The sequence below is a fragment of the Nilaparvata lugens genome, chromosome X (genome assembly GCF_014356525.2).
Source record: "Nilaparvata lugens isolate BPH chromosome X, ASM1435652v1, whole genome shotgun sequence".
NCBI classification, from domain to species: Eukaryota; Metazoa; Arthropoda; class Insecta; order Hemiptera; family Delphacidae; genus Nilaparvata; species Nilaparvata lugens.
The window spans coordinates 76,644,110-76,663,325 of NC_052518.1; the positions used below are offsets into that span (position 1 = coordinate 76,644,110).

Here is a 19,216-nt window from a genome sequence, read left to right on the forward strand (position 1 = left end):
CGATAGCATATTCCAACAACATAAAATTGACAAATATATCTCGTCAAGATAGTAAAAATAATCAATTTTCTAGTTACCATTAATGCAATCTTCTTTCCAGTTGTAAAATACGGGTTCATCAGCCATTTCTCAAGGCTGTGCAAAGGCTAAAAATAAACTTTCTACTGGCGATATTTTTGAACGTTTTTCGATTCATATAATTATAATCAAGTTATCAAAATGAAAAAGTTTTCTAAGGAAAACATTTTTTTCCGTTCATTACTTTTTGGAATATGAGCGCCTCAAGTTAAAATTTTTGGGACAGAACATTTTAAATTCGGTAAGAGATAAATCCATGAGATTTAGAGGATAAATTCTTCATGGTATTGTTGATCGAATAAAACAAGAATTACCTGAAAGTATCAATTTTTGAGAAAGTTATTCAATTTACTAAAAATAACTTTTAGTTGAGTTATTTTTGGTAAATTGAATAACTTTCTCAAAAATTGATATTTTCAGTGAATTCTAGTTTTATTCCATCAACAATACCATGAAGAATGTATCCTCTAGATCTCATGGATTTATCTCTTACCGAATTTAAAATGTTCTGTCCCAAAAATTTAAACTTTAGGCGCTCATATCTCGAAAAGTAATGATCGGGAAAAATGTTTTTCTGAGAAAACTTTCTCATTTTGATAGCTTGATGTTATACAAATCGAAAAACTTTAAAAAATATCACCAGTAGAAAGTTTATTTCTAGCCTTTGCACAGCCTTAATTAAAAGTATTTTAATTGCAAACAGATAACATTACTATCTCAATATGAAACTTATACAGGGTGATTCTTAATTATGGTGAAATAGTTTAATACGTGATAGTAGAGGTAAAAATAAGAAAAAAAGTTCCTATAAACATATATCCATAAACGCTTCATTAGCGAGCTATACAGGGTGAGAGATTTCGCCCGGAGTTCAGTTCCTCTGGTGAAATACACCGATGCTGAATTGTTGGAAGACTAGTTTTTAAAAAAACGTATGGTGGATTTATATGGAAAAATATCTAAAAAATTGAATAAAACAAGTCTGGAAGCTGTAAAGTGAGTAGTTTTTGAGAAAAAAGTCAAAATATGCAAAAAAATCCAAGTAGAAAAACACAGACTTCTACGTTTGATGCCCAATAACTTTCTTTAATGACCAGTAAACATATAATTTTCCGAAATAAAAATTGTAGAGAATTTAATTCTGAAAAGAATTATGTAAGCTGTGTAAACTAAATTTAAATAAAAGTTGAATAAAATGTATTCTAATGTAGTACATTACACCACAAAAATTTGGTGTTTTATGAGGAGAGAACTAATAACTCATAGGTTGTAGCTGATTGCAAATAAAATATTTGGTTTTTTATAAATAATTTGATTCTTATATGAAAGTAACATATTATCTAAATGACATTAAACTTATACCAAAAGACTAAAGATGATGATCAAAGTGTCCTCCTTTGTTCTTAATACATATGTTCAGACGTCTTCTCATCGATTGTCGGACCCGTTCAAATATTCCAGGAATCTGCTTTATCATTTCTATTCCGTTCAAAATCCTTAATCGGAGTTTTTCAATTGTATCAATCGGAGTATTGTATAATAAGGTTTTCAAGTGTCCCCAAAGATAAAAATCCAAAGGATTCAAGTGTGGTGACCTAGCTGGCCATGGTACTGGCACACCTCGGCCTATCCATTGATTTGGAAACCTGTGATTCAGGTGTTCGTGTTCACGAACAGCAACACTGAAGTGTGCTGGAGCTCCATCATGCATAAACCAAATGTATTGGCGCAACTGAAGAGGTACATCTTCAAGTAAGATAAATAGCTCCTCTCTCAAAAAGTTTAAGTAGATTATGCCATTAAGCCTGGGAGAAAGCTCGAACAGAAGTAGATGATCTCCTATGATTCCTGCCCAAATGTTTACTGAAAACTGATGTTGTGGACGATTAGGATTGATGGCATGAGGATTCTCAGCTGCCCAAATATGTTTGTTGTGGACGTTAACGATAGCTGTTCTTGTAAAGTGTGCCTCGTCGGTAAATAAAACGGTTGTTTAAAAGTTTGGGTTAACAAGTTTTTCTAAAAACCATCGGCAAATACCAGCACGGGGAATACAGTCTCGTGACAATAGAGTATGGACTTTCTGGAGGTGGTATGGATGTAATTGTTGCTCTTTTAGGATCCTCAAAATAATAGATTGATTGACATTAAACTGCACTGACGATTCTCTCGTGCTCTTCTCTGGATCTTCATAAATTTCATTAAGAACTTGTTCCTTTTACTCAACAGTCCTAGTGGATCGGGGTCTGCCTGCATAAATGTGCTCTTTGGATATCAAAGAACCTGTTTCAGACACGTTGATGAATAGTGGCAAAAAACCTCGAACTTGGACATACTCGGTTAGGAAAGTTTTCTTGATACAAACGTCTTGCTTCAGTTCTATTACTGTGTCCCATCCCATACATTAAATGCACGTCAGCTAATTCGGAGTATGAATAATGTCTAAAATTACCTGCCGTTTTCTTAAAAATTAACACTCAACACATAAAAAGCAAAGTGGAATGGTTACAAATAACTGGTTAATAGATTAAACAAAAAAACACAGCGCGGTTACAGTAGGCCTAACTTACAGTTTGTTGTTTGTTCAACAGTGAGCTAAAATATTTCTGAAAATAATTTTCAGCTGATAATTTTTTTTAAATATTTTATTATTTAAAACAAAATAAATCAGCTGTTATTTAAATCCATGTTTTATTTGCAATCAGCTACAACCTATGAGTTATTAGTTCTCTCCTCATAAAACAGCAAATTTTTGTGGTGTAATGTACTACATTAGAATAAATTTTATTCAACTTTTATTTAAATTTAGTTTACACAGCTTACATAATTCTTTTCAGAATTAAATTCTCTACAATTTTTATTTCGAAAAATTATTTGTTTACTGGTCATTAAAGAAAGTTATTGGGCATCAAACGTAGAAGTCTGTGTTTTTCTACTTAGATTTTTTGCAAATTTTGACTTTTTTCTCAAAAACTACAGCTTCCAGACTTGTTTTATTCAATTTTTTAGAGATTTTTCCATATGAATCCACCATACGTTTTCTAAAAACTAGTCCCCAAACAATTCAGCATCGGTGTATTTCACCAGAGGAACTGAATTCCGGGTGAAATCTTTCACCCTGTATAGCTCGCTAATGAAGTGTTTATGGATATATGTTTATAGGAACTTTTTTCTTATTTTTACCTCTACTATCACGTATTAAAATTATTTTACCATAATTAAGAATCACCCTGTAAAATATAACACATCGCTGGTAGATATGTTTTGATAATAAAATGAGTAGATACATTATTAAAAAAATAAATAAATTGATTACAGGAATTTAAGAAATATTTCCATTGCTTGAGTTGTAATAACTTTATTATTGATGTTATCGATTGATATTTTGACATATTGTAGGACCGAACTTTTTACACTGATAATATTATTTATACTACTAATGAATACCAAACAGAAGCCAGACGGGTTTCAGTGGACTCTGAGATGAAAAATGGACTGAACACGAAATGAAGGCACAGAAATAACAGGATAGAATACCAAGTGGTCACCTAGCTATAGGTTATCATGTTATGTTGGAAAATATATGATTGAGATAACGAATTTTAAATGTTCAACAAATAAATTATTGATTGAGCTGTATATAAAGACTGAAGAAACGTATCTTCTAGTCAACTGACCTGATGGAGCAAACTGGATGCATGTGTGCGCTTATAATTTTTGCAATGCCTCTTGTTAAAAAATCCCAAATCACAATACGTCCATCATTACATCCAACAGCGAGTAAAGTTCCTCGCTTATTGAAGGAGCAAGTGACTGCGAGAGAGATGCAGTCCAAGGATCCATCAAACTCCTACAAGTATATTAATATAACATGATATATATATAGACTAATATACAATATAACAAATATAACAGGATAAACATACATTTTACTGTAGTGGAAACCGTAACTTGATGAGAAAATGTTATAACATTTATTCAAGCAAAATAAACAAAAATATCTGGAAACAAATACATGATCAAGAATTCATCATAATACATAGAAACTTATGACCCGAGGAAGTCTATGAAAAAGTTGAGAAATGAATAAACACACAAATTTATTGACAAAGTCAAGATTTTCGAAATCCAAATTTATGATCCCCGTCAGTTCTGGTTTCACAATATTTCGTTTCCAATAATTCTGGCATTCTATTCTCATGATAGAACTATGGGATCTGTGTTAGTTCAATTTTTGGAAAATGATTTCAATTTACAAACCGACAAAAATTCCAATTTCAATTTAATCATTCATTTTACATACACATACAAGATAGCAATACAAAAATGAATGCTTGCAAAAACAATTAGGCCTAATCAGGTGAACTGAACCTGGGTGATTCATTATAAAAATAGTTGGGAGTAAACTTGAACGATAGGCAGATAAACAAGTCTGTAAAATAGTCAGAATAAGTAGGCTAATAAGCCACAATTGCACATTGAATTTGATCAAAGCAAAAATAGATTGCAACTGGAAATTCAAAACCGGAATGAAAAAAACACTGGTGATTGAGATAAGTTGATAACTCACCTCTGGATAATTCTGTCCAAACGATTCTGAAATCAAAGAAATAACAGTTTAGGAAATATCATGTCAAATGATAATACATTTTATAATTTGCGGCAGTGAATCCAACGATTATAAGATAGGCTGAAATTAATATTGTTCACTAAGAAAATTTTTAAATCATAATAACCAAGTTCTACATAAAAAAACAATAATATTTTTTGTTCACGATACGGGGCACTCAACCCGACTGAGCTCAATCTTTCAAAATTAACCAATCCATTCAAGAAATAGCAGACCAGTTCTGTAAATAATAAATAATTATTGCTGTTAGTTACCAGTTGAGGTATAATTGATTTATTGAAAGAGGAAATAAATTAGATCAATACAATGATGGAATGATCGATACTAATGAAAGTTGACATTAACAGGAAATACCATTACAAAAGATTCATTCAATAAATAATAACTAGCCAATTAAAAACCTTCAGTATGATCGTTAAAGACGAAGTTTATGATTTTTGTTTAAACTTCTTCATCAATTTGTCCAAATCCGCCTGGTTATTTATCACATGCATTTGATCATGACTGTCTTTTCTAACCAATATTTTCCAGTTTCTTAGCCAGACATACTTTACATTATGAGTCATTTTCAACAAATGAGCATTTTAAATAGAAGTCTATTCTCCTTGGTGAGCGAGGGATTGATGTGCATAATATTATCGGAATAAAAACCAAAATCACGAGCTCTAAGACCCTATTGCTTATTGGAAAGGTCTAGTAGAACAAGAGCATTGGATCATCTTACAAATTTAATCACAATGCCGCTATCTAATGTTCATGTGCCATGCATAAGGGATGCTTAATATCGATTAGTTCTAGTGAGGAATCAATTTTTAGAAAAGAAATCAGTTTTTTCATAATAGCAGATTTATTGTCATCCTTTTGTACCGGTGAACCAGTTATTTCAACAGTATTTCTTTTCAGATAATGCAGAGGGTCATTGAGTTCTATACTTGGTTAACCAACATCACACTCGAGTTTTCCATTATCCGAGTTCAATTTTTTAAACAGTTCAGAGTGGATTGATGATTTTTTTAATTATATTATTCTTTCAAATCCTCTCTTAAGTCCTTTATTGAATTTTGAATATCCTCAATAGCTGTTATGATATGTTGCTGTTCAAGTTTCGTAGCTTCTACCTTATTAAAAACTAGTGGGTAACCCGTGCTCTGCCACTTTAAAACTTGGAAATAGCGGTTCCAAGATGGCGGACCAAAATTTTGATGCGACAGAAAATCTGTTATTTTCACTCGGATAGGATCCCCAATCGTACCTATCTCCTAATTTATCTTTTAAAATAAATTTTCAGCTGTTTCCATACAATAACTTGACAAATTGAAAACTTGACGTAATGAAATATTGAAGAATTGAAAATAGGCCTATAACCATCCTTGATTAATTAAGAATCATTATGCAAAAATTCAAGTTAATCAGTCCAGTAGTTCAGACATGAAGATGCGTCAAACATATTTCTCCTATCCCGTACGTGTAGCCTATAAGCCAGTTCTTTCCTTTAGGCGTATTATATATTATAATAGATTAATCCCAACTTTTGACCTGTAGGATTACCTGTATGAATAATAATTACAAAAATAATTTCCCTGGGGTCAAATATGACCCCAACAAACCAGTTAAGGCTTAAACACTGATTGCAAAATCAGGTCGTAAGTTGTTGAGATATCTTTTCTGGGATACTAAAAATGTGAATTAAGGGAGCTGCTTCAAATTAAAAAAAAGAACTTGTTATATTACTAGTTAACATGAAAATGGAAAAAGATTCATTTACACTTACCTAAAAGTTCAAGATTCATATTTGTATACAGCTAGTCACTGCATGTAAATCGAAACTGCTTGCTCTCTACAACTAGGAGTAATAAACCAGATGTTCCACAAAATATTATGATGAAGTGACAAATCATAAAATAAATCTGTATAAAAGAAGATTTGAATATGCAACCTACGGATTATATTTCAAAATCCCTAATGCCAAGTTCATTACTAAAGCTCCTCAGACTCAGATTTTATTTTAGGTTAGGACTTGGGGAATTAAGAAGGCCAATTTCCCTCGAAAATTAAAGTCGACCTTAAAAAGTCGATATTGTCAATGGGCAAAATATCGCATTCACGAAAATCATAAGATGAAGTGTAGCCAAACTATATTACACAAATGAAACATGTTCTGATATGCAAGCTTTCTACCTTTTAACTATTATTCATTTCGAATTATGATAGCATGTTGCATTCAAAAACAAAAATCTAACCCTCTCACGCACCCAACACCCTCTCAAACTTATCCGGTTCTATCTTCGACCATTAATATAATTATATTAATGGTCGAAGGGTTCTATTATATTTTAGGTTATGTTCATACTTGAACAGTTTGACTTTATGTCAGCTTATGATTTTCCGGAATGCGATATTTTTATCTTCGTCAAATCGATATATCAAGAGAGTTTTCCAGCATCGAATTGTTATCACACAAACAAATGTATGAAATGATAAACAATAATATTTTAACAGGAATAAAATGTGATTTGAGAATAATTTCCTGCAATAATTCTATTTATATCCCTATGATTATACGATGGCTTGATTCAGTGCAACAGATTCACAGCTGGCGGCCTCAAATCTGATTCACAGCTGATCGTCAGCTGTTTGATAGCAATTTCAAATTAATCTTGATTCCGTTCTTGTAGTTGTACTACTTTTCCACTATCCACGACTGTCAGAATCAGAACCAGAACCTGTACTGTTCTACTATTGTAATCTGTAATTACAGAGTATTGTTTCTTTTATGTGTCAGTCTCATTCATTGTAATCAGAGTATTAAAATTTAATTTCAGTAATAAAACATCTAGTACGGTATAAACACTGACATACGATATGACTGCATTCTGATAGCTTTGAATTAATTTATTATTGTATTTTAATAAGTGTTCTAAATCAACCTAATAATATTAATATTTGACCATGGCTGTCAACAATAATGGTAAATAGACAACTGTATTTTCACTTGCATGGAAATTGCATGTCAATTTTCGCTATTGCATTTTGTATAATTTTATAATTAAGTATTAGAAACAACTAACTTATTTTGTATGTGACAGTGGCATCCAAGCTACGATAGCTATTTCATCTCTATCTTATCAGTAATATAATTTAAGTCTGAATTTGAACATTGTTTTAATTTAAATAAAAGACATTCAGTAAGTTACACGAGAATATTTCGTGCCTGATTCATTGAGGGGAAACAGTGACATAATGTAACTGACCTCTTAGTGACAATACAAATTTCATCAAATATGATAAAATTTCAAATTATTATGATCAAACCTTCAACATAGGCCTCTCTGTAAACTTTATTATAAAATGTTATCATGATTCTTTAGTTATACTTTTTCGAATAAACTAAAAAGTGTAATCATATCGGTCACTAACCAAAACTGTACTAGGCTAGTTCCTGTTGTTGAACCATGATCAACCGGACCTACAGATACTTGTACAATTTCACCTCTAAAAATTTCAGATTTATAACATCAGCAATACTGTATATTTTGATTACTAGCTTTTTCCTGAGTCCTTTCTTAAATATAAAAAATTACCACTCATCAAATGTTGATAAATCCAATAAACGTTATTCATTCTTATGGAAAAGTTCTAGAAAACTATTCGAACTTTAAAAACAAAATTTCGAATAAAGTACGTTATAATGGCAGTGCAGAAAGATAAAAGCGTTGCCGATTCTCTGCTTTGTTACTGCCTTCTATAGATGGTTAGCTGATACCGGTATATCTGATGTGATAATAAATGTTAATTTTTGTTTAAAATAAACAATTTTATTTTATTCGCCAAGAAAATGTATTTTTCAATGATTAATCAATAAATGTCCATAATTGAGATGAAATATTTTGCCAATTAATGATATTTATACATTGTTAATATAAGACTTGGTATCGTTGCGGAGCTAGAAAAGGATAGCGCCATCCACTTTGTCCAATGATAGACAAGGATCGCAACACCAATGTTAATCCAATACTGCCTGCTAAAAAAGGATAGCTCTATCTTCTTTGTCTAATAAATAAGCAAGGATAGCAACACCAATGTTAATCGAATACTGTCATTTTAAGTTTATAACGTGGACCTCACTATAACACGCCTCTTAACTAACATTCACAAACCGACTAATGAATTCTTCACGCTTATGTACAATACTGCAATCAATTAAAACGAATACTTAGTCAATAGACAAATTTTGTCTGGCAGTCAATGTAATTTCCGGTTGATGACTTCATGTCTGTAAAATTAGTTAGCGACAGAATAGTACTCTGTAATCGTATTTTTCCTTCAGGGCTACTTTTGAATATAAATCTGAGTACCCTTTTTAAAACTATTTAGTCACGACATGTTTCGGCTATATAATGCAATTATCAAGACTTGATATTTTTTTACAGATTTATATTTTTATTTATAGGTACTCTATAATCATCTTCCCCATCCATGGTGTATAAAAAAAATCCAGAAAATACGAACTATATCAAGTTTTCACATATAAAAATACGAATTATAGAGTTCATAACTTTATAGACTTTATTTTACTACGAGTTATCACGAGGACCGAAATACATAGCTTCACTTCGAATATGCTATATAGGGTTTTCAAGCAACTGAGTTTCAACTACAAATATTATAGAGGATTCCGAATTATTGAGGTTCTACTGTATTACTACATTTTATTACGGTATCTAAATTACTGAACATAAATTTTATTGTTTTTATTACAGTAAATAGGTGATTAAAAATTGATTTATATTTGCATAATATTTTCAACAGTACAGTCTGTTACTGTCATATCTAAGTTTATGAAATACGATCACTTTACATCGTTTAGGGCCAATATAAATTTTAGATTCATTTGAATAATATATTCTCGGATATCGTCGCTATGAAAAGGATAAATTTGATCCGCTGCCAAATCATAATGTTATCTAAAGGTTATTCAAGGTTGAAAACCTTGAAATATATAACTATGTTTATCTTTAAACTCATTCCAATTCATCAAACCTATTCCATCTAGATCATGAATGAAACTTTAGTATTCATGTGGGAATTGGATATTATTCTCGGTAAATGAATACCCTTCTCCATAATATAAATTTCATTTTTCTATTCAGTTCGTCAAAATCGATTGTATAAAAAAAGATGTGTTATTTCTCCACAATTGATTAAATTGATTTAGAACAAATATCTTTGTTATATTTTTGAGTTGTATTGACAACATCAAAGTCTTATTCTTTCAAATATCTGTTGGAATTTAATAACCAGACTAAAATTGTTCACTTTTTTTAATTATATGCCTGTTACAAAATTTCCTTTTCCATATTCTTCACATGTAGGTAATGCACAACAGATCTATGAGAGAAATGTTCTGGATATATCCATATCATTCCATAGAATCCGTAAAATATTTTCACTGACAATGTATGCCTTTTGAGGTTCATGAAGGTGGTCTGAAAAGTTTTCAATCCAACTATGAAGATGACAGCACTCGTATACATAGCTGTTATACATATTGTATATTGTGTTATAGCTGTTTATTGTGAATCATATTTTTAAAGTTTCTCAGTCATTTTGGATTCGCGGTTTCTATGTCGTTTGAGTTTGTCGATGTCGGGTGTAGGGTGTCTTGTTTGCTCTCGTCTGATTCAAACTCTGTCACAAATAATCTAAGTTCTGCCGCCAATCATGGCGAGTTCCATTATCATGGCTAAAGTACCGCAATCACGATTCACAATCATTAAACTTAGTTGTCAGTTTTGGTACCAAGCTACTTCATTTTTTTCCCTTATCCAGAGATTACGCTTGAAGGACTAAGATATACTTTTTGTGTAGTTGAGACATCTATTTTTTTCCTTCCCTTGTATTTCTATAGTTTTTTTTCTTTTAACAATATTGCAATTGTAAGTTACTTTGTTCATTGTATTTTCATTGTATAATAATCTTGTACTGTTGTATTTGTGAAGGAGACACATTAGGGGTAACCTGTTGTCTCCATAAATAAATGACTCATATTCAATAAAAAGACTAAGAAATTGTCAAAAACCACAGATTTTTATTGAAAGTTAGAAAGACCGGTTTCGGTTGTTACACCATTGTCAATCTCTGATAAGCTCTGCATTAGTGAGTTTGAATGGCATTAGTCAGTTTATCAGAGATTGACAGTGGTGTAAGAACCGAAACCGTTCTCTCTAACTTTCAATAAAATCTGTGGTTTTTGACAATTTCTTAGTCTTTTTATTTAATATTAAGACTAAGATTTACGTGAAAAAGACAAAAAGAGAATCACTTTTGAAAACAATGTTATGCAGCGAAAATTCATGTGACTATTTTTACGTTTAACGAAAATTGGAACATGGTTGACTCTCATTATGCACTTTATTTAATAATACAGAGGGTGGCAGAACCGATTGAGCAGTTTCAAGGAACTTTAAAAAGTGATCCAGGATAGATGGAGAATTACTTTTTGTAAATCGGTAAAGAGGCACATGCTATACAGAGACTCAGAGAGTGTAGGATTCAATGATAGAATTACATTCTATCCTCACTGATGCTATATTGACTTAGTTTTGAAAATAATTTCCTGAAGATGGCGGCCATTAGCAGCAATACATTGTTGAAGACGATTTCTGAAGTTTTTAGCAGCTCTTTCACACATGTTGCTGGAAATGGCATTAACTTCATCAATAATATTCGTTGTTTTGTGATCTTTCAAGAATAACTCAAGGGTTTTATTTAACCCAGTAGCGGAAATCTTGCTTATTCACTTATCTATCGAGATGAAAATGTTCCTTGTCACTACAAGAGAAGCAGTTAAGTAGCTTTTGAGGGTTCTGAGCAAGTAGGTTTGCTCATACAGATTGTTTCGGTTCTCGTATCCTTCTGGGTGTGATGCTTGAGCAATCATTATTTTAAAAGGATGAAACTTCAAAATTGAAATTCAAAATCATTCTCAAACTTCGGACTGAAATCCCAATGCAATAGATTGTGAATTTCAACGTTCCAGTGATCATTCATCGTTGGACTGTTGTTCTAATACTCTGCACATTTCCTTGCGTTCTATTTAGTGTGTGCACATTTCATTGTTACGTTGTTATTGTATGTATCAAAAGTTCCCTTCAACTGCCGAACCCAGGACCGAATTGTGTTAAGGACGTGAAAAAGGCTAAAAAATCTTTTTATTTGTGATATTTTTTAAGTTTTTCGATTTGTATACTATCAAGCTATCGAAATAAAAAAATTCACAGGAATAAGTTTTTTTCCGATCATTACTGAAGTTAAAATTTTGGGACAGATCATTTCAAATTCGGTAAGAGATGAGTTCATGAAATTTTGAGGATAAATTCTTCATGGTATTGTTGATTGAAAAATTGGAAAATCCAAAAATTCCCTGATAATATCAATTTTTGAGAAAGTTTAGCGAAAATAACTCAACTAAAAGTTATTTTTGGTAAATTGAATAACCTTCTCAAAAATTTATGTTTATATGAACCACCAACCACATTTTGACTGTCCAGCACGCTCTGATGTCGCCAAGGGGAACTTTGAAATATATTGCTTAATCTTATGTAGCCATTGAAATAATTTTTATCGAACGACAGTCAGAGTTGCCAACGAATTTGGGTTGTCAGACAATGAACCTTCTATAATAATAGCCGAAAAACTATTTCGTGTTATGTTGCGAATCTGGAGTGTGTAAAATATTTTATGCACTGTAATTTATTACTTCACACACTAGTTCAGGAATACCATTTTAGGCATGCAATTCAGTGCGTAAATTGCTATTTTAGTGTAACTATAGGGAAAAAATTTTTCAATTGAGAGCTTATTTCTCTATTTATTGATGAGTGTGACACCTGGAAAATGTTGGATACAGTCTATAACAATATCAAATAGGATAGAAACAAAAATGCTGCGTGGTGGGGTGCTGAAAGGATTGGAGAAGGCATCAATTGAATGATAGCTCACAGTCAGTCAAGTTTGAACATAATGATTGTATTGTACATAGTATTGTAGAGCACATTATATTTTATACAGTTACAGTGGTGGTATCGCAACTTTGAGTCTTTCTTATAAAACTCGTCAGTCCGTTTTTCTTGCGCCGCTGCGCCGCTCTCATGCAATATCCATTTCTATAACTCAGAAATTATAAACAAGTGAGTCTTCACTGTGAATAATTTTTTTCTCAGCTCAAAGTTCCCCCTACTATATATTTATATCTACTTCAATTAGTTGTGAGTTTGTCTGTAAATAATGCTAGGTCTCTCATTTATACCCTCTTTCTCAATAGCAGGAACATTACAGTAATTCAATTTCCTTACCGACTACATTAGTCAAAGCTATCGAGACTATTGTATTATCATTTTTATAATTATTATTGTTGGTTCGATTTTTTATAAAGATTTTGTTGTTTCCTTGGAAGGTTTTTCTTATGAAGGGATAAAGCTCCCACATACGTCATAGAGTATTGTTGCTATTATTTCGTAGCAGTCAAGCCTTTTCAGTGTGTAATTGAGACGGGGTTAGTTACACCGGTGTTACTAGTTTTTTGGTTCTCCTCTTGGCTTCTATCAGGATTTTTCGACCTTGGGCTTCTCTGCCAGTAGACATTAGTTGTCCTGCGACTTGTCATTTTTGCCAAGTGAATTTTCAGTTTTAGTATAACAGTCGTTTGTGTTTGAGATAGTTGTATTTTAGTGTTATAGCTTTTTGATACCCATTTTGAATAGTGATACAGTGATTCCAGTTTTGGATAACTCGGATTTGGATTATACTTGAAAAATATTTCTGTGAGTAATTATTCTAATTGAGGTCACCTACCATTCTTGTCATGTGGTTGAATTGTCATGAACATAGTACTGCCGGCATTTCGAAAGAATCTCATTCAGTTACATTAATATGCTGAGCTAAGATCAATCCTAGTAAATTTCTATTAGATATCCTATGATGTCAAAGTATAAAGGATAAGCAAAATTTTCTACAATTTTAATGATCAGAAACTTATGGACTTATTGAGTAAAATACTAATGGAATAGGAAAAATCAACAATTTTATCTGGACATTTTGAATGAACTCGCAATAAACTAGTCCACTGTCATTTTATATAACTGAACAGGTGTCAAGCCTATTATGCTAAAACGAGTCTATAACAGGTTTGATGAATAATAATGATTAATCAATCAGGTGGGCATAGACCTACTTTCTCATTTAATGAAAAATGTTTTTATGATATCGGAAATCGTATTTGCACATTCATTGGTGAAATTGTGAGGCTCATGTGAGAAAATGAGTGACTAATCACTATCACCTGACCACTATTTCCTCTGATTGAAGTCTTAGCATTCTATTGATGGTCATGGATCTAATTCTCAGATGTAAGGCTTATGGTTATTATAACTAGTAAATCGTTGTTATTGTCATTGTAAATAAGTTGGTTAATTGTAACAGTAAGTTAGTGTCCTGATTATTACTAGACGAAAATCCAAATGAATATGCTACCCCTAATTTATTGAATAATAATTGAAAAATGGCCAATTCATTACGTAAATAGTTACATAAAATTGAAAACTTAATTTGTAATAAACAAATATCTCAACCGTCTAGCCAGAACCCCCTGGTTGGAACAGCCACAAAGAAAACCACCATTCTTCCATTTGAATTAGCTTCCTTACGTCAAAGTCAATAGAGAAGTTCAGACTCGATTCAATCACGTGTTGATTTGAACTATATAGCTTAGGGTTGCAAGTTCTGTCAATTTTAATCAGACTGAATAAAACTCACAAAACACTCGTTTGATATAACACTTTCATGCACCGATTGTGGGCTTATCTCTGGCGTAATTTCGAAGCCCTCTTACCACATCAACATTTGTACATCTTAGCTGAACCTATGTACCAAATTTCAATATTTCCTGTCTATTAGTTCTCGGAAAAGCTTAGAGAACGCAGATTTTGTGCATACCTTTGAAGCTTTTTTGAAATCTGTTCTTAGTGCTCCTCTAGAGGGCTAGGTAACCGAACGAACATTTCTGCCAAATTTTTGGTCTAGTACATTTTTAGTTCTGTTGATGAGTGAGTGCCATTCCGCTTTTATAGATCATAGAAATATTCAGACCAATCAATAGCGTTTCAGAAGTTTCGAAAAATAAATCATAAATTTGCATCTTTCGAAACTGGTTCACCCAGGGGTTAGCGAAATGTATAATAATTGTTCAGTTAGGGTAAGTTCCGTACTCTTGTTCGGCCTGTTGGATTTATCTCGTAACTGTAAGTTACGAGCTTCAAAATCACTGGTATCCAATTCCCGGTGTTTCGAAAACCACATTGTGGTTATACTTTTCGTCATCAATCACCATCATCATCATAATCCTTTCCAACAGTCATGTACAAGACTAGTCATCACCTTCAGTCCAATATTTCATTCATTTTCTGGTTAAATGTTTGAATTGTTATGGTGAATATGTAATTTCTGTAGTCCACCGTAATGAATTTGAACCAGGTGAGTTTGCAACTCAATCGTTACACAATCATCAAACAACTAATTGATCAGTTTTCATTTATATTATTCCCTAATCTATCATTACATCCATTATAATTATATCTCCTCTGCTTTAAAAATATGTATTGAATAATAAAATATTTTATTAGCTACCCATCTCACTTGAAAGGGATGCTGTGTTTTATCATTATAGCTCATTATTAGATAGCACATAAATGCTATATTATTATTTCGATTTATTTTTCGTGGGATGGCCATTGATGAATAATGATGGTCATTGATGTCTTTAATTTATAATGTGATAATATTTAGTTTTTTAATAGTTTTATTCTGCGACAGATGAATTTGAGTGTTTTTTGTAATGTCATTTACTTCTTGTTGCTGGTGTTATTTCATTGTAGTCATCTAAGTTTGGTATCAAAGTCAAAATGTTCACCTATTGTGAAGCTTACATTTTTTAAATGTTATTGCATAATTTCCATAATGCAGAATGAATTTACGTCCGTCACTTACTACTTTATTCAGGTATTATTATTTATTATGGTTTCATAGGAAAAACATTTATTGACTGGGCTTCTTGATAGTAGTACATAAATCAAGTTCATAGGATATTTATGCTTCAATCCAATTATTCTACGAAACTAGTTCGATCAAATGGTGCAATCATTCAATCATTATTTTGGTTCTCGATCATTCCCTCCAAATAGAGCAGAACCTCTTCATTCGCGCCAATGTGTTCGATTCAGCTTTGTTCCTTTGAAAGATTTTTCAAAAACGTCCAATGAAGTCCTGCCTGGTTTATTTACTACAGCTGCTGTTGTGTTGAAAATTAGGTTTATCAACCAGCTTGTTTGGTAGTAGTGAATTATCGATCTCCTATCAATGGGTTCACCTTAGCTTTATAAAATAACAAATTGCCTTTCACACATGGGAAAGACCTCAATCTATCTCATACAGTCTTCACAAAGCAAGTGGCTTATTAATCACGAAGATTTATTTCATACGGTATTTTGAGTACAATTGGTTGTGTGCAATAGGGCTTGAAGCTAAGAAAGTTGGAGGTCAAATTTGTAGCCCACAAACTTTTCAAGCTTTCAGATGTTGATAGTGACTCTATTATAGTACTGGTAACATTCTGTTCCAGATCTAAATCAGGTCCGGTAGATCTAAGTGTATTTTATGCAACTTATAAGAACCTGATTACAAGAGGCCTGTGCCAATCCTCTCTGCTAAAAAGTACATTGATGTCGAACAACATTTATATAAAACTATAGTTTTTTATGTCCCTGTATTTCTCAATCTTTCTTGGCATAACCCCAAGTTATGGAATGTTTCCATGGTCTACGATTGGTTCGAATACTTTCACTACACAAAAATGGTCAGTGAAACACTCGCTTATTTAATGGTTTTTATTCTTAAAGTAATCTGGATTTGCATCATGGTTTTTAATCTGGGATAGCTTTCACTTATGCAAGTGAATGAAAGTGCACAGATAATTTTTAAAACTGTATTAAGAGATGCACGATTTTGACTTAGAAGTTCTGAATTTGTTATTGAGTTAACCATCTCTGAATTCTTTTATAATTATAATGAATTAAAAAAAACTCAAATCAATATTATGTTGCTCTCTGTAAATGTTTTCAAAGTGCTGGAGTGTGTTATTCTTCTACAGCCTGACTGTGTTGAGAGCAGTGAACATAGAATGTAATCCTATATCCATATAGGCCTACTATATTCTATATTCATATAGAATCACATTCAATACTCACTGGTTGAGAGTAGGCAGTAGGCACAAAGCTGCAATGTTTGTTTCAAGCATGCAGGTTTTGGCCTACTGATCCAACTCTTTTTTTCTTAGTAAAGAAAGCAACTGCAACTTCGCTCTATGCTTTGCATAATCTACAAATTTTTCTTTAGTATAAACAGTTTATTTAGCTTCCAATTAAAAAGTTCAATTATTAAAGGAAAAATAAAAATATTAATAAGTTTATTTACAACATTATATATACTGTATTAATTTTACATATAACAATTTAATTTTTTTAAGAAATTAGCTACAGGTTAGATATTAGTAAATCCTCTCCATTTGAATGTTGATTTTCACATTTTTCTTCTTCACGAATTTCTTTCCCTATTCACTTTTTGATATTGAAGTAGAGATTATATTACCAATTTTCATCTCTATCAAATTAATAACAATAAAGAAATGATTTACTCTGAGAAAAAACGTCTTGTTGAGGAGTGGAGGGTCACCCTCAGTCAGAATCGGCTATACATTGACTATATCGTACTTTACATGTACATTCATTTCTCAATATAGTATTCCATTCCTCCTGTATAATTATTATAGTATAATTATCATTCATTAATTATAGTATAATTATTATACTAATGGTTACAAACTTACAAACTACCTCCTTGGTGCGATGTTTGTAATCGATTATTCTAATTTTTCGGTTGGCTATGATTACAAATATCATGAGTTGGTTCAACGAGTTATCTAAACGCGTGTCTTATCATTGTTGAAATTATAATATTGTAAATAAATATTTTTGATTTTACAAGATTTTTAGTCATATTTAAATAGCAGCCCCATGTTCTGTATGCTGTAGAAACAAGCTATCAGGACCTTGAAATTGGATTTGATCCATCTTGTCCTATAATGGCATGCAAATCATAAACATGTAGAAAGTCTTGATTTTTCTGTGGAAGCAATTTTATATTATTGTGTCTTCTAAACTAGTCTTGTTCCAGTTAGTGGATGTGATAAATTTTAGCACCTTTTGAAGCTCATTGAAAATAAATGTTATTTTTCAACAAGTACTATAGTTGTTATAGTTCGGCCATTGAGCTACAATGTGTTCAGTTGATACTATATTCGCGAATAAAGTTATTATTAATAAGAATAGAATTGCCAAGTGACTTTTCAAAATGGTGACATTTTTCTTTCTTTATCCTTTTATCTTATTACATTTACTTTTGTTCTAAATGCATAAAGCTGTCAATATAGGATTTTCAGATCGGTTATTAGCTCGTTTCAAGTTCATTCTACAAAAAAAATATGACATCACAATCTTATCACACTCATAAGAGTTCATAAAGTTCATGGCTCATGCACATTTAAACTATTCAACTATTGTGAATCTCAGTACTGGATTTTTTATATTCTATTTTTGATGGAGGTTGATGAATTTTAATGCTTGGTTGTTTTGGAGGGGGGGGATTCATATTAAAATTGAAATTTTCGGAGTTCTTCTTTTGGAAAAAAATTTAGAGTAGTTTCTCCAGAATAGAGGTCATAGACATTTTTGTTGTCTATATTGGAAAAACCAAAACATAACAAATTGGAATAAAAATGTTTGTTCTACATTGCTTATGCTATAGAGAACAGAGTAACTATGCTCTTATATCTATCACTATGCGTAGATATTCAAATATAATGAGTTAAAGTATGCTTATATACAAATGGATTCTTCATTGATTGGAGAAATATGTGTTTGAGATATTCCTAGAACGTTTCTTGGTGGTTTTCTCACTTCTAATGAGAATTTCAACTGATTTGCGATGAATAAAGTGTGAATATGATGATTAATAGGTGGCGGTGGTGGCTCCTTCATATTATATGTATTACTTTCCATCCTCTCCTTTTCATGTTTGTGTTTTATTATAATTATACCTTGTTCTGTATCATTCAGGCATAATTATGTTTCTCACTTTCACTTGACTTACTTTCTCTCACTTACCCTCAAGTACTGGAGCGGTTTCTTGTACTGGCTCAAGTACTGGCTCGGGAGTCCGGTAGACCCTTATTAATTTTTTCTTTACCATTAAAAAACAACATTTTCCTCAAACAAGGTTGGTTATCTCAAACTTTTGACTATCTCTAATAGTTTCATGATAACTGGAATATACTAGAATTATCGATATTTGATGTATTTTTTTTAAATTCTGAACAATTTGTAGGGAAAATTTGGAGTG

General features: G+C 31.8%; 2 protein-coding genes across 3 annotated transcripts in view; one reads left to right on the forward strand and one right to left on the reverse strand.

Annotated features, from left to right (window-relative positions):
• LOC111047778 (retinoblastoma-binding protein 5 homolog) overlaps window positions 1–6,974 on the reverse strand; it is a 58,122-nt gene extending 51,148 nt beyond the window's left edge. Inside the window, exons 1-3 of the mRNA XM_022333613.2 lie at window positions 6,480–6,974; window positions 4,649–4,674; window positions 3,756–3,928 (exon numbers count right to left, since the gene is read on the reverse strand). Of these exons, the coding sequence (XP_022189305.1) occupies window positions 3,756–3,928; window positions 4,649–4,674; window positions 6,480–6,498 (218 nt within the window). The 5' untranslated portion in view covers window positions 6,499–6,974. The remainder of the gene's footprint in view (window positions 1–3,755; window positions 3,929–4,648; window positions 4,675–6,479) is intronic.
• Window positions 6,975–7,362: 388 nt separating this feature from the next.
• The window catches only part of LOC111047777 (glucose-6-phosphate 1-dehydrogenase), a 41,594-nt gene continuing 29,740 nt past the window's right edge, over window positions 7,363–19,216 (forward strand). The window contains exon 1 of one of the 2 annotated variants that reach the window (XM_022333611.2): window positions 7,363–7,676. In XM_022333611.2, the coding sequence (XP_022189303.1) occupies window positions 7,658–7,676 (19 nt within the window). In that variant the 5' untranslated portion in view covers window positions 7,363–7,657. Of the gene's footprint in view, window positions 7,677–13,350; window positions 13,531–19,216 lie in introns of those variants that run through there. The other variant, XM_022333612.2, reaches the window with a different exon arrangement.